Here is a 15,922-nt window from a genome sequence, read left to right on the forward strand (position 1 = left end):
AACCTTAATTGGATACACTTTATAACTACAGTAGTGAAGATTTGTGGGTGTCATCCCCACCCTAGTTTTGTCTTCTCACTTGGAGGGTTTCTAGGTAATCATATTTGGTGTTATGTGTGTGTTTGATTACATGTTTGCATGATTGATGCATATGCTTCATATGTTATTTCAGTATATTAATGCATGTGATGTATGAATGGTGAAATTTTTATGGATCCAAGTTTAAACTCTTGATCCCCTCCCCCCCCTCAGAAGTTTACTCTCTTCCCACTTGTAATTCCAACAAATGCATGTTTTATCCTTGTGTTCCAATGATCTTCAGGTGGGGCATTACACGCAATATCCCTAGGCATCCTCAAGTCAACAATCTTTTGACATTTATGAGCTTGATAGAATTGAAAAAGATAATTAGGAGGTGTAATAGGAATAGAATGCCCAAATAAATCAAGGTAGTGCAACATCTAGGCCTAGAAGGATGATAAAGATTGTGATTAATTATCTTAATCTCACCATCATAAGGAAATTTAATGCACTAATGAATAGGAGAATCAATGGATTGGATGGAAGTTAACCAAGGAAAAGCAAGCTTCACTTGGAATTGATCAGAAGTATGAATGACAACAAAGGTACTATTCACCACTTTACCACATAGTTTGATAGGTAATCCTTAAAAATGGAACCCTGAGGGGATACAAGAAACCATTACAAGTCTAAATCCAAGTATTAGTTGAATCATAGAAATCATGACACAATTACTTAGCAAGAAAATGTTCCTCAGTGATAAAATTAACCATGGAAGTAGGATCAACAAGATAGCCATATGAAGGATACTCAACAATCCGAGTAGCAATATAAAGGGGACCACCAAGAGCCTTAAAAATATCAAATTCATTAAATGAAATAGTAAAGTCTCTAGCACATTTATGGTTAGTTTTAGGCATAGGTTGATCATGAGATTTAGATGGCACTTTCTTCTTAGGTGGAGATAGAAGGTGAGGTACAGATTCCACAGTGTTAATAGTATGATCATGCTAGAAAGTAAAGTCCACCAAGATAACTAACAGGGGAAGAGGGGATGGGGGGTGAATCAATTATGCATTTATTAAAATAACTCTCAATATATTTATTAATTTTGAAACATGTAAACAGTGGATGCAACAACCATAGAAAGATAATCATGTATAGTAATACCATATATGTTAACTAGGGAAACCCTTGATTAGAGGGAAAACCCCAGTGGGAATGATGTCCACAAGATGGTGTACTAATATAAAAGTTATTTGTGAAAGGATGGACCCTATTAGGAGTCAATGAAATACAATCAATACATATGAGTCCATGTTAGGAGACTTTGAATCCTTGTTAGGAGATTCCAACCCTTTTAGGAGTTGTGCCAACTCTACTAGGAGTTGAAGGGTGGACAATTGAACCCACTATCCAAATAGCCTTAGTACAATTCTTACTTAATAATATAAGTATGAAGGCACAACTATCCAACCAAAAAACTTATCTTGCCAAATCAGTTCCTTTTAAGCTCACCATGCATCAACCACACCAAACTCTACTTTGATCAAAAGATATTTGCATTTAGGTTCATTGTCTGCACTAGATGTCATGTTATACTTAATAGAATAGGACCACTTCATGTGCTTCCATTTTTTAAAACCTTTAATCTCCATTATTTACAAAACAATTAGTAGTTTTCTAGTAGATTTGGAGAACGACACCTCTTGTTCTTATTTCATCTTCAAGTTTTGAGTGCAACTATATTGATTTTCTCATCAAAATTTAGAGTTTGTTGATTTTCAAAAATAAAAATGAAAAAGTGGCATCTTAAAGTCCCTTTGTAGTCCCCTATCTTGGTTCATGTTATAGGTAGTCAAGATGAATGTTGTAAGGTTTTTATGTACACGAGGGTATAAAAGTGGTTATCACAAGTGTTCCATTACCTACTTAAAGATGTACTAATAATAGTGCACTACAAGCATCTCAAAAATCTACACAACTAATCTAATACACTTTCCACTAAAAACCCATACATTCTCCTCTAATAATTATTTTTATCAATATGTATGTACAAATGACACATACATTATGGATACTAAAAAAATTGCCCAACCTCTACAATTAAGTCTAAAGAAATAAACTACGACTTTTACAAGTGGATCTCTATTAGTACATATGAAATTCATCAATGAACTTTAAATTATCATTATTTTGATGCCTTTAAAATTATAAATTGAAAGATTAAACTAATAAGTAAACAAACATTAAACATAAATTAGAAAATAAAATTAGATTAGATTTAAATTAATTACTAATTTTACAATAAAATTAGATTAATTATTAATTTATGTAATAAACTAATAATTAATTATTACAATTTAAATAAACAAAACAAAATAAATACAACATATACATTTTTCAATCACTACACCAATATAAATATTTAAAGTAATGTATAGCCTTAAAACATACTATCAATTCTGCCACAAATTTTCAATTACTTATATTAGAAAACCCACCGAATTATTAAGGTAAAAGTTACAGGATGAAATAGGTCACGTGACTTAACGACGAAGGATGAGCTGTGAAGTGGCTAAAAAGAAAAGAATAACTTCTCACTCAAGCAATCAGAAATATTTTATTTGAAATTTATAAATAATTATTATTTTTAAGAAATTTACAAATATAGTATATTCTAATATTAGGTGGTGAAAAAGAAAATAACATATATTAGTTTATGAGAAATTAGTATATTCTAATATTAGGTGGTTAAAAAGAAACGGATAGTCTAGAATTCAAGTAAGTATAATACACGTGGAAGTGACATTGTAGAGTAAGAAACGTATCAAAACTAAATAAGGTAAAAGATATAATAATAAAGCTTTAATAATATTTAATTTTTATTAGTGAAATTTTAAAATAAAAATATATTTTATGAAGAATTTGCAAAAGTGTTTTATGAAGTTGTTGGGTGGACATATCTAATTATAAGAGTCTCATCTAAAATATTAGATAGGGGGGAGATCGAGTAGTTTGGTGCACTCTAATTACTAATTGGTATCTCGAAATTTGTCAATTCTTCTCATAAACTTCGGTAGGTGATTGAAGAGGTAAAGCTAAAGCTTAAGTGTTTCTACATTCACTGAGTAGAGTGTGAAGTGGTTGAGAAGTGTCATTTCAAAATGTTTGTTCTCCTAGAAGCCGTTATGTTCACCCCCCAATAGTCACTCCCCAAAACAAATAGTAATTTTTACACAAATGGACCAATCAACAACCAAGAAAGCTAAAAAATGATCAACTATTGCTACATGTGGTATTAGCTATTAGTATGTATAGTACATGTGCTATCATTTTTTAGGGCTTTTTAAAAGCGGTAATTGGAGGGATCTATAACAATACAGTATCGGTTCATTGGACCCCTCGGTGACTATTGAGTCTCTTCTACTATGGGAAAGACACTAACAGGGGAAGATATTTAATAGTGAATTGGGGCCTAATAAGTTTTAATCATTGAATATATTAGTACTAGATAATTTCTATACCAATAGTTGGTTTTTTTTGCTTTTTTAATCCATGATTGTTTCATTTTTGCACCACTATTGGTGATTTATGAGTCAATATTGGAGATTTGTGAACCACTGGTGGAGATTTGTGAAGCACTATTGGGCATATTGCGAACCACTAGTGGTGATTAAATGAATAATTATGGGTGCAATAGGGGTCAAGTATCAGTGAACAGTTTTTTTGGACCACTCTTTGACCCATTCATGCATAACATCTGTAGAGTGCATCATTATTGGTGAGAAAGTGAAATCCAATTGAGCACAGTTAGAGCCCCTACTAGATATCTTCCCTTGGTCAACTTCATGCATTTATATCTCCTAAACAGTTTATTGCATTTTGATGATTTTTTTTGCTGTATTTTTATGCAACTTGACTAGTTAAAGTCAAGGTTTTGACTTTTGGATATTAAGGAGTCATGTTGTAGAAATTATTACGTGAGAAAACTGATCATTTTAAAGTGTTGACTGATACATGGCCCTATAACGCTCATTCAAAATCATCAATACTTGTAAATTTACACAAATATCAAACCAATCATAAATAAATAAAAGTTAAAAATAACATAAAATTATTTAAATGAACAATTATTAAAAGTCACTATGATAATAAGTGAAGAACAACTAACCTGTATTAGTGCATTTACCCTGATTTTAACTGTAATTTTATTGCATATAATATGTTAAGACTTGAACATTACAATGGAATACACCTTTTACAACTTTGAGTGTTACATCAAAGGGAATGCCTTAGCTGTGAAGATAGGGAAGAGGAGAAGAATCCTGTCCTAAAGTGAAAGTGCACCATATTCGCCATTACCAGCTAACTCATTTTCAATACGCTCAACACTATGGGCTGCATTGCATATACATGCTTTACTCTCTTTCCTACCAAGTGGGTCCTCTTTATTCCTTTGCTGCCATATTTATACCACCATTACTCCTCGGCTTTCATCAAATCTAAAACATTGACAAAAATTTCAGACACAATACCCACTTCTGTTTATGAATTTATTGCCAGTAAACGTATTCACAGAAGGATTTCAAGAAAGAAGCCATGCCGGTAAGTCTTCAAATCACAATGTATTAATCTGATAAGCACCCAAAATTGTTTTCTTCAAGATTCCTTTGTTTACAGTGTATCACATTATGTATGTTCTTCTAGAATAAACTGCTAGTTAAGTAAACTACCTATGTTTTTAGGTCTCTTTACTGAACTTAGCTCAGAGGAAAATATTCAAAGCTCTGGATTAAGTTTTTTGGGGTCCCTCCCTCCCAAATCTTTTTTCAGATGAAATGATGGATGAGGAGTGGAATGGAATTGTGAAATATTTATATAATTAATAAGCATTCAATGGAAATTCATATTTTATAAGTAGCTGTGAACAAATTATCAATTTATCAGTAATTGTATCCAAGTGATATTGATAAAACTGACATAGAAAAACAGCACAGTTCAATCGTGATATCAATATCTTAATTTCATATACCCCAAACTTATTATTAACTTTTCCTCTATTACCTATATGAGTAACATTTCCTCTATTACGAATCTAACAGTTCTTCACATTTATATGATTACCATTTGATTAATCTTTGAGGACTCAATGCTGAATTCTTGGAATTATTTCAAAGATGATGATGGATTGAAGATAAGAGAGACTGTAAACATTAGATTTTTTTTCCTTATGAGAGAATCAACAGCTATTAGAATTGATCTTATAATTCTATGATCATGCTTCAAGCACTGCTCCATCAAAATTTAAATTAGAACTCAAAACCAACCACCACTGTAGATATTTAATGGCTCAACTGTCTGCTCATTGCAATTATTAAGCAGTTACAACTTTATCTCCATTACCAATATAATAGTTCTTCAGATGTCACATGCTAAGCAACCATGATGATATATATGGAACAGATGATGTTGCAGAACATTTCTTGTGAAATCATATCACTCATGAATGTTTTTCTTCCTCCTTTTCTTATCAGATGATAGAAATGGAAGTGTGCATGGACTGCAGCGAATGCGAAGGAAAGATACGCAGGGCTCTGTCAAACATTGAAGGTGCATATCATATTCTCATGTCCCTGTTTTTTCATTTCCAGAGGGTTTTAGTGAAGTTTATCTGTCTAAACATGGTTTAAAACATTGAAACTGCAGGGATACATTCAGTGAACATAGATATTGAGAAACAGAAAGTAAGTGTGAGTGGGTATGTGGATGAAATGATTGTTTTAGAAGCAGTGAGGAATGCAACTGGTAAAAGAGCAGAATTGTGGGCTTATCCATATAGCACTGAATATAATCCGTATGGTACTCATTATTTTCAACAGAGCAACACTTGTTCTTCAGCTACATATAGTTATGGGGAGAACAATGGGACCGTGCAAGATTGCTATGAATCAGGAACAACTTCTTCTCCTTCTTCTTCCTACTCCAGTACAGTGATGATGGATGACAAAGCAGCCACCTTGTTCAGTGATGAAAACCCCCATGCCTGTACTCTCATGTAAACCTCTCTCTTGCAACTCTTACTGGAAGAACAAACATATGAGAAATTGCTATACAAGTCATTGAGCAAATAGAACTCGTTCAAGGAAGGCAGAAGAACTGCTCGGCAGCAACACTTCGAATTAAGGCATACTAGCCTTTCAAATTAAGTTATTAACTTCACCCACTCAAGCTAAAATGAACCTGTGCGAAGTAAACTGCAGAAATGTAACATCTGTTGAATCAATTTGTCAATAAACTGCCTATATGACTATATGATAATATATTTTGATCAAAGGTCCATAGTTTTCTCTCCTCCATTCCTACAGCTTTAGCATTTAAGAGTGTCCACAATTTTAAAGCCTGCCATTGCATTTTGCTGTAAGTTTCCAGGCCTTCTTTTAAACTATTCTATTTAATGTGTTCACTGCATTTGTGCATTCCATGTAACCTCATTTCTTTGAGGCATTTTGTCAAACAGTTGACATGCCTTATCCATTTGTCCATGTTTTGATCTCCTAAGTACTAAGAGTCAGTATAATGGCGCAGAACTGTGAAGATATATAATGGGATGGGAATAATTATTGTGAAGTAATGTGATAAGTTTAACAATGGTTTGGTTTTAATAATTTTATATATGTAAAGACAGCTTTGACCACCTTATCTATTCAATGATAAATGACAAATTAATAGTTCTATGTAAAATTTGTTTTGAAAACAATTGAAGAATATGAGCTGTTTTACAGCTGGAGTCCTGTCTAATGTAAAAAGTTACTAACATTGAATGGAAATTAGCTTTGAAGGTATTGAGAAAATGTCTGGTGTATACAGATCTTTGTATCAATAATAAAATAGTTCAGCACATTAGAAGAGGGGATGTTGATTACTACAATGAAGCATTTATGTCAACCTTTAGCCATAAAATAATATAGGGACCATACAAAGAACAAAGACTTACTGATGTTTTTAGTGTACAAGCAAAGAAAAATAAGCAATTAGCAAGTTATATACGAAGCTATTATTTTTTCTTGAATTGAGAAAAAAGTCCCTTTAGTCTTCACAGAAACACTGTGTATCTGGCAGTTTGCAATTGGAGAGAGTATAGTCATATCACAATGTGTGAGATTAAAAAAATGACCTTTAAATACTTTGTGCGTAATTTTATTTTGAGAAATTTGTTTTAAAAATTACAGTTTGGTGTGATTTAAACTATCTAATATCTTCAAAATTTATTATATTGCCTCGAGGCAATGAATGAGTAGATAAATAATTGTATCGGCATTTTTAGCCACTCTTTGTGATCAATATTAAGATGATTGATAAATACAACTTGCTGATTGGAGCTCCAGCACTACCACTATAATAGCTACATCTTGGGAAGAAAAACACTAAACTAGTGACCAACACCTCTATTATACACAATCAAAGGTTTCTTGGAGATGTAGACTTCACTTCCCAAAACTGTTTTCAATTCAACCACTTCAACTTGACATTTTGATACAATTGTGCTGAATAGAACTCCCTATGTAAGTTCTAGGATAAGATTTTGTAAATAGTTTGTCAAGACTTTCATTCCCAATCAGTATTTTCAATTGAAATATGCATGCATTTTAAATTAAGACATTGTGGATTTGCATTAAAAATTTTACTTTCTATAAATTTTAAATTGAACCATTCTGACTTGAAGTTTTTAATACACGTGAATGAAACTCCTTGTATATGTTTTAATGTAATTTTTTGTAAATTGTTTATCAAGAGATCAATTCTTCATCAATGTTTTTAATTGAACCATGCAAACATTCTAAGTTGAGGCTTTGTAGTTAGGCATTCAAGAGTTTGGTTCTCAAAATGTGTCATCAATTGAGCCATTCATACTTGAAGTTTTGAGACAATTGTACCTAATAGAACTCCTTAAAAAGGTTTTAACACACGATTTTTTTGTAAATAGATTGTCAAAATTTCAATTGCCAATCCATGTTTACAATTAAATCGCGCTGAAATAAATCCTTGCTTTCACTCTAAAATGCAATTTTGTTAATAGTCGTCAAAAGTTCAACTCCTAACCAATGTTTTCAATTGAATCATATAGACATTTTGAGTAGAGATTTTATGGTTTGACTTCACCAAAAAAAAATGATTCAGTAATTCTGAGTTGAATTATTTTATATAAGTGTGCTAACTAGACTCCATGCACAAGTTTTAAGATGAATTTGTAGATAAGTAGTTAAGAGTTTAACTGTGATTCCATGCCATCTTTTCATTAGACCAAAGCCCAATAAGGTAGAGCAAACCTTTTCATTTGTTATATTGAAAGCCTACAACATAGACTATTGAAAGAGTGTCTAAGGTCCTATGCTTGCTGATGTAAAGAGGCATTGCATTTGCAGAAACAAGAATTGCTTATTCATACCTAAAGCATTCAATCTATTTTCCATAACTAAAGCATTCAATATATTTTCCTTCCAACTAATAAACTTATTGACTGTTGTTTGGATTTTCTTCGGGCAAAATTAGTCCTGGCCTTGGAGTATTCACAACCTCGATCCACTAAACCTGCATGGCTACATGCAAATAAAGCGCAAGTGAGCATTACATGATTGGGGCCGAGTAAACTATAGGGGCCAACCAAGACAAAATTTCTATAGGAGCCGAGTAAGATAGAATTTTCATACATGTTGAGCATCAGTAATCAATAAGTGTTGAGTAACATAGAATCATAAGAGTTTGTGCCCTCACAAACTAAGATGTAAACTATTTTTGAGCTGACATATGATGAATCTCGAAGGATTAAAAGATAAGATTGAATCTATTTCATTCCCAATGCAATCAACATGCAACTGATCAAAAAAATGGAAAGATTTGAGCGAGAAAGATGGATGAATCTCAATTGTAGATTCATACCTAACCCTAAGTCATGAAACCTTTTGAAGGAGGTTGAAACCCCATAATTCAGTAATGTGTGTGAATGTATGAGAGAGTATGCGAGAAGAGAATGCATGCAAGGAGTGAATACTAGCAAAGTTTGAGGGAAGTGAAAGGGGTGAAAAGACTGAGAAGAAGGGACAGCATTGCAGTATCAATTAATAGAACAAAGAATTAGCACTTCGTACTAGAATCACACAGATCAGATTAGACAGAACAAGGATCTGAAATTAGCAATTGAAGATTGTTAGTCATCAGGTCAACACATTCTACTATACTTTCTAGCCATTGTATGAGGAGAATGAAAATCCTATGAAGATAGGTTGGTTTAACAACCATTTTGTAAATCCTTTAACAGGGTGACATTCCAAGTGAATGTTTTGTAAATCCTATAGATAGGTACACCATTAACAGGATGTTGAAGCCTTTAACAAGGTAGGCCTCTCATAGGGCAGACCATTGCTAATGGTCAAACTTTATAACCTTGACAAGTTACATATTGTTGTAGTGATAAGTTGTGGGTGTCATCCCCACCCTAGTTTTACCTTCTCATTTTGGAGAGTTTCTGGGTGATCAAATATTGTGTTGTCTATTTTCATGTTAATTAGAAATTCTATGACTTAGGTGATCTCCATAGAAGGCTTAATTCTTAGCCCTTCCACCCGATCACCCTAAAATTAAAGGAAAGTGGATTGGTGGAAGCTTCCAGATTTCCCATGGTTGTGTAGGCTCTAAAACTAGTGAGAGAATGCATCAAGAGATATAAGTTGAAGAAAAAGTAAATCTTGCTACTTGATCAATCTATTCTTTTCTCAATAAATAAGGCCTTGATGCAATCTACATTTGGTGTGCTAGTGAAGGAAGAATACTGTGACATCAATTTTAGGTTTTTTGCATCTATGTTCAACAAAAATAAGACTTTGAGAAGAGAGGATATGTAGAGAACCTAGTTCTAAACATCTCATTCCAAGCAAAGTAAAATGACTAAAAACTCTTTTTGGAACCAATTTGAAAAGAAAAATTATCGACATCCTAGCATTACTACTAAGATTCAAAGGAAAGAAAGAAATTTTGGATTTCATTGAGCATCACTTATTCTTGGTGCAAGTCATATGTGTCGAAAAACTGCTCATCGATTGGACCAAAATCATATGTGATGATCTTGCCTTTGGTTAAATTTAGCTAAGGCATTCAAGCAATTACATATGTCCTAATATTTAATATATGTCTTAGCAATGCATCAAATATGGTTGGGTCTACCTAGCATTGAAGACTATGGTGAGAATACAATGGTGTATGAGTTCTACCCTCACCTTTAGTTGCATAGGAGCTTCAAAAAGTTTGTGAAAGTGAATGATGTCTTCACTATGAGATTGTGTCGAGAATTTCAAGGCTGCCCTGAGTGAGGATTTTCACTAGAAACTATATTGGCTATAGCCCAATTTGGATGCTCTTTCATCCAATTCACAAGCTTCTCCTAACTACGGATCAATGCTTTTGATGAGTTTCCCAAAAGGCTCCTTAGGTACCCTAAATACAAGGTTGTTCATGTTGAATTATGTAGACAAATACTATAAGTGAACACCTTGTGTTCTAATGTAAAGAAAATAGGTAGAATTTCCTTCCCAATATAAATTGGACCCTATTCTTGTGCTTCTAGATCCAATGCTCATAATCTAGTTAAAAGCTTTGAGAGAAAGATTAAACCAGTTATGTTACATACCAATTTTTGACCTAATTTAAAATATAGCCCTTGAGGTTCACATGAAGTCAATTGGCAACTTAATTTGTTATGATCCTATGAAAATGGTAAGATGGTTAGTCGTTATAGTTTCAAAATGAAGATAATGGGTATGTGCCGGATCATGGTGTACCAAACTATGGCCTTAAGTGGCAGTGAAAAATCAGCAAATCAGGGTTATGTCAACTTGACACATAATTTTAAAGTGGTTATGGAATTTATATCAAAATTTTGTACGAACATAATTTGTAGAAAATTAAATGTAGTTTCTAAACTGCTAGGCCTTATCAGGAGAAACAAATAATTATTGGTCAAAAGTTTGGATTTTAATGATGTACTACCAAAATTTTAGGGCGAAAATAAAAAGCAGGTGTATGTCTACCCACCTTAATCAAAATCAAATGATAATATTTTTTTAATATAATTATAGATATAAAAAGTAGACTCATGCCTAGATGTGACACATATTTTTTGGTATTTTTATTCTAAATAAATAATTAAATATGAATTTTCTGCCAAAACTTTTTCGAAAAAAAAGACTCCCATGTCTGACCACCTTAACTAATAGAAACTTTTACCAAATTTAAATTTTATTTTATTTTTCTTATACTAGGCGAAGCATAGAATGTGACACAACTATTAGATTTAAAAAATATTATATCATTTGAAAGTTATAGCTATTTTTCAATCAGTATGTCAATTAGTACTTTACAATAATCTTCATTGATAATTAACTAATAAATACTTATCAAACTCAGAATTTGACAGCAATTATATCGATGGAATCTCCAAAGTGATATTAAAAAACCCTTTTCGTTTCATTCAATTTTGATCAAAATAACATTGTCAGATAGCTACCCGAAGTCTAAGTGTCACTAAAACCCTCCTAAAACACGTTTTTTGGGTTGACCGAGTAGGCTTGGTAAATACTATGCCTAATTGGATATTCGATATGGATCGGTGAGCTCCCATCCATTTTTGCAAGGAAATTTCAAAAGGTGAGCTTTTTTAAATTTTAAATTTGGAGGGAGACAAATTTAAAGGGAAATAAACATAAAACAATAACTTTAGAAAATTTTAGAAGAAATTATATATTTCATAAATGTGTGAACATTAATATTATAATTATTATTACATTACGCTAATATATATGATTATTATTATTAAATATAATATAGATTTAAATATAATATAGTGATATACATGTTATATATTATTATTATTAAATCTATAGTTTAATAACATATATGATTATTATTGTTATATAATCTAATAATATATTATTATTATATTAAAAGATACAATATAATATAATTATTAAATATAATATTGACATGTAATGGGTCGAAGGGGGTCATAGGTTGTGACCTATGACCCCCTTTGACCATAAGAATGATTATAATATGTCCCTAGGGGTCCTAGGACCCATAGGGACATATATCGTCATGTAATGGGTCGAAGGGGGTCATAGGTCACCCTATGACCCCCTTCGACCCATAAGAATAATTCTAATATGTCCTTACGGGTCCTAGGACCCCTTGGGACATATGTCATCATGTAATGGGTTGAAGGGAGTCATAGGTCACCCTATGACCCCCTTCGACGCATAAGAATGATTATAATATGTCCCTAGGGGTCCTAGGACCCCTAGGGAAATATGTCGTCATGTAATGGGTTGAACGAGGTCATAGGTCACCCTATGACCACCTTCGACCCATAAGAATAATTCTAATATGACCTTAGGGATCCTAGGACCCCTAGGGTCATATGTCATCATGTAATGGGTCAAATGGGGTCATAGGTCAACCTATAACCCCCTTCGACTAATAAAAACTATTCTAATATGTTTCTTGCAGTTCAAGGAACCCTAGGGACATATGTCATCATGTAATGGGTCGAAGGGGGTCATAGGTCAACCAATGACCCCCTTGGACCCATAAGAATGATTCTAATACGTCCCCAGGGGTCCTAGAACCCCTGGGCAAATATGTCATCATGTAATGGGTTGAAGGAGGTCATAGGTCAACCAATGACCCCCTCTGACCAATAAGAACGATTCTAATATGTCTGTAGGAGTCATAGGACCCCTAGGGACATATGTTGTAATGTAATGGGTCGAAGGGGGTCATAGGTCAACCAATGACCACATTTGACCCATAAGAACAATTCTAATTTGTTGCTAGGGATCTTAAGACCCATAGGGACATATTAGAATCGTTCTTATGGGTCAAGGGGGTCATTTACCTATGATCCTCTTCGACCCATAAGAATGATTCTAATATGTCCCAAGGGGTCATAAGACCCCTAGGGACATATGTCATCATGTAATGGGTCGAAGGGGGTCATAGGTCAACCTATCACCATTTTCGACCCGTAAAAACAATTCTAATATGTCCCTTCGGGTCCTAGAAGCCCTAGGGATATATGTCATCATATAATGCATCGAAGGGGGTCATAGCTCAACCTATGACCCCCTTCAACCCATAAGAATGATTCTAATATTTCCCTAGGGGTACTAGGACCCCTTGGGACATATGTCATCATGTAATCGGTCGAAGGGGGTCATAGGTCAACCTATGACCCCTTTGACCCACAAGAACAATTCTAATATGTCCTTAGGGGTCATAGGTGTCCTAGGACCCGTAGGGACATATGTCATCTTGTAATGGGTCAAAGGGGGTCATAAGTCAACCTTTGACCCCCTTTGACCCATAAGAATTATTATAATATGTCGCTAGGGGCCCTAGGACACCTAGGGACATATGTCATCATGTAATGAGTCGAAGGGGGTCATAGGTTTCAACCTATAAGAACGATTGTAATATGTCCTTAGGGGCCGTAAGACCCCTAGGAAACAATTTTCGTCATGTAATGGGTCGAAGGGGGTCATAGGGCTTCGACTCATAAGAATGATTCTAATATGTCCCTAGGGGTCCTACGAACCCTAAGAACATATGTCGTCATGTAATGGGTCGAAGGGGGTCATAGGTCAACCTATTACCCCCTTCAATCCATAAGAATGATTCTACAATGTCCCTAGGGGTCCTCCTAGGACCCCTAGGGACTTATGTCATTTTGTAATGGGTCGAAAGGGGTCATAGGTCAACCTATGACCCCATTTGACCCATAAGAATGATTCTAATATGTCCTTAGCGGTCCTAGGACCCCTAGGCACATATGCCATCATGTAATGGATCAAAGGGGGTCATAGGATTACCTATGACACCATTCAACCCATAAAAATGATTCTAATGAGTCCCTCAGGGTCTTTGGACCCCTAGGGACATATGTTGTCATGTAATGGGTCGAAGGGGGTCATAGGTCAACCTATGATCCACTTTGACCCTTAAGAATGATTCTAATATTTTCCTAGGGGTCCTAGGACCCTTAGGGACATATGTCATCATGTAATGGGTCAAACGGGTTCATAGGTCAACCTATGACTCCCTTTGACCCATAAGAATGATTCTAATATGTCTCTAGGGGCACTAGGAGCCCTAAAGAAATATGTTGTCATGTAATGGGTCGAAGGGGACCCCTAGGGATATATTTCATCATGTAATGGGTTGAAGGGGGTCATAAGTCACCCTATGAACCCCTTCGACCCATAAGAATTATTCTAATATGTCCCTAGGGGTCCTAGGACACCCGAGGGACATATATCATCATGTAATGGATCGAAGGGGGTCATCAATCACCCTATGACCTCTTTCGACCCATAAAAAGGATTCTAATATGTCTCTAGGAGTCCTAGGACCCCTAGGGACATATGCTGTCATGTAATGCATTGAAGGGGCTCATAGGTCACCTTATGACCCCCTTGGAATCATAAGAACGATTCTAATATGTCGCTAGGGATCTTAGGACCCCTAGCGACATATGTCATCATGTAATGGGTCGAAGGGGGTCATAGGTCACCCTATAACCCCCTTCGACCCATAAGAACAATTCTAATATGTCTCTAAGGGTTTTAGGACCCCTAAGGACATATGTCATCATGTAATGGGTCGAACGGGGTCATAGGTCAACCTATAACCCCTTTTGACCAATAAGAATGATTCTAATATGTCCTTAGGGGTCCTACAACCCTTAGGGACATATGTCATCATGTAATGGGTCGAAGGGACCTATGACCCCTTTTTACCCATAAGAATGGTTCTAATATGTCCCTAGGGGTCCTAGGATCCCTAGGGACATATGTTGTCATGTAATGGGTCGAAGGGGGTCATAGGTCAACCTATGATACCTTTTGACCCATAAGAATGATTCTAATATGTCTCTAGGGGCCCTAGGACCCCTAGGGACATATGTCATCATGTAAGGGGTCGAAATACTTGGACCCATAAGAATGATTCTAATATATCCCTTGGGTTCCTAGGAACCCTAGGGACATATGTCATCATGTAATTATTCGAGGGGTTCATAGGTCAACCTATGACCCCCTTAGACACATAAGAATGATTCTAATATGTCCTTAAGGGTCCTACGACACCTAGGGACAAATGTCATTATGTAATGGGAAGAAGGGTGACCTATGACCCCCTTCCACCCATAAGAATGATTCTAAAATCTCTATATGGGTCCTAGGACCCCTAGGGACATATTTCATCACGTAATGGGTCGAAAGGGGTCATAAGTAAACCTATGACCCCCTTCGACCCAAAAGAATGATTCTAATGTATCCCTAGGGGTCCTAGGAAACCAAGGGACATATGTTGTCATGTAATGGGTTGAATGGGGTCATAGGTCAACCTATGACTCCCTTTGACCCATACGAACAATTCTAATATGTCTCTAAGGGTACTAAGACCCCTAGGAACATATGTTATCATATAATGGGTCGAAAAGGGTCATTGGTCAACCTATGACCCCCTTTGACTCACAAGATTTGATTCTAAAATGTCTCTAGGGGCCCTAGTACCCCTACGGACATATGTCATCATGTAATGGGTCGAAGAGGGTCACAGGTTGACCTATGACCCCCTTTGACCCATAAGAACAATTCTAATATGCCTTTAGGCGCCTTAGGACCCCTAAGGACAAATTTCATCATGTAATGGGTCGAAGGGGGTCATAGGTCACCCAATGACCCCCTTCGATCTATAAGAATGATTCTAATATGTCCCTAGGGGTCATACGATCCCTAGGCACATATGTCATCATGTAATTGATCGACCTACGACCCCCTTTGACCCATAA

General features: G+C 35.0%; 1 protein-coding gene across 1 annotated transcript; it reads left to right on the forward strand.

The window, feature by feature from the left end:
• Positions 1-4,509: 4,509 nt before the first annotated feature.
• On the forward strand, positions 4,510-6,357 carry LOC149531413 (heavy metal-associated isoprenylated plant protein 45-like). The gene is made up of 3 exons (XM_089810958.1): positions 4,510-4,629; positions 5,559-5,634; positions 5,731-6,357. Exons 1-3 carry the CDS (start codon positions 4,624-4,626, stop codon positions 6,081-6,083), a joined length of 435 nt encoding a protein of 144 aa, XP_089667084.1. The 5' UTR covers positions 4,510-4,623; the 3' UTR covers positions 6,084-6,357.
• Positions 6,358-15,922: the final 9,565 nt, after the last annotated feature.

Source organism: Cupressus sempervirens, chromosome 11 (assembly GCF_028749045.1).
Source record: "Cupressus sempervirens isolate cs-2001-9-10 chromosome 11, ASM2874904v1, whole genome shotgun sequence".
NCBI lineage: Eukaryota > Viridiplantae > Streptophyta > Pinopsida > Cupressales > Cupressaceae > Cupressus > Cupressus sempervirens.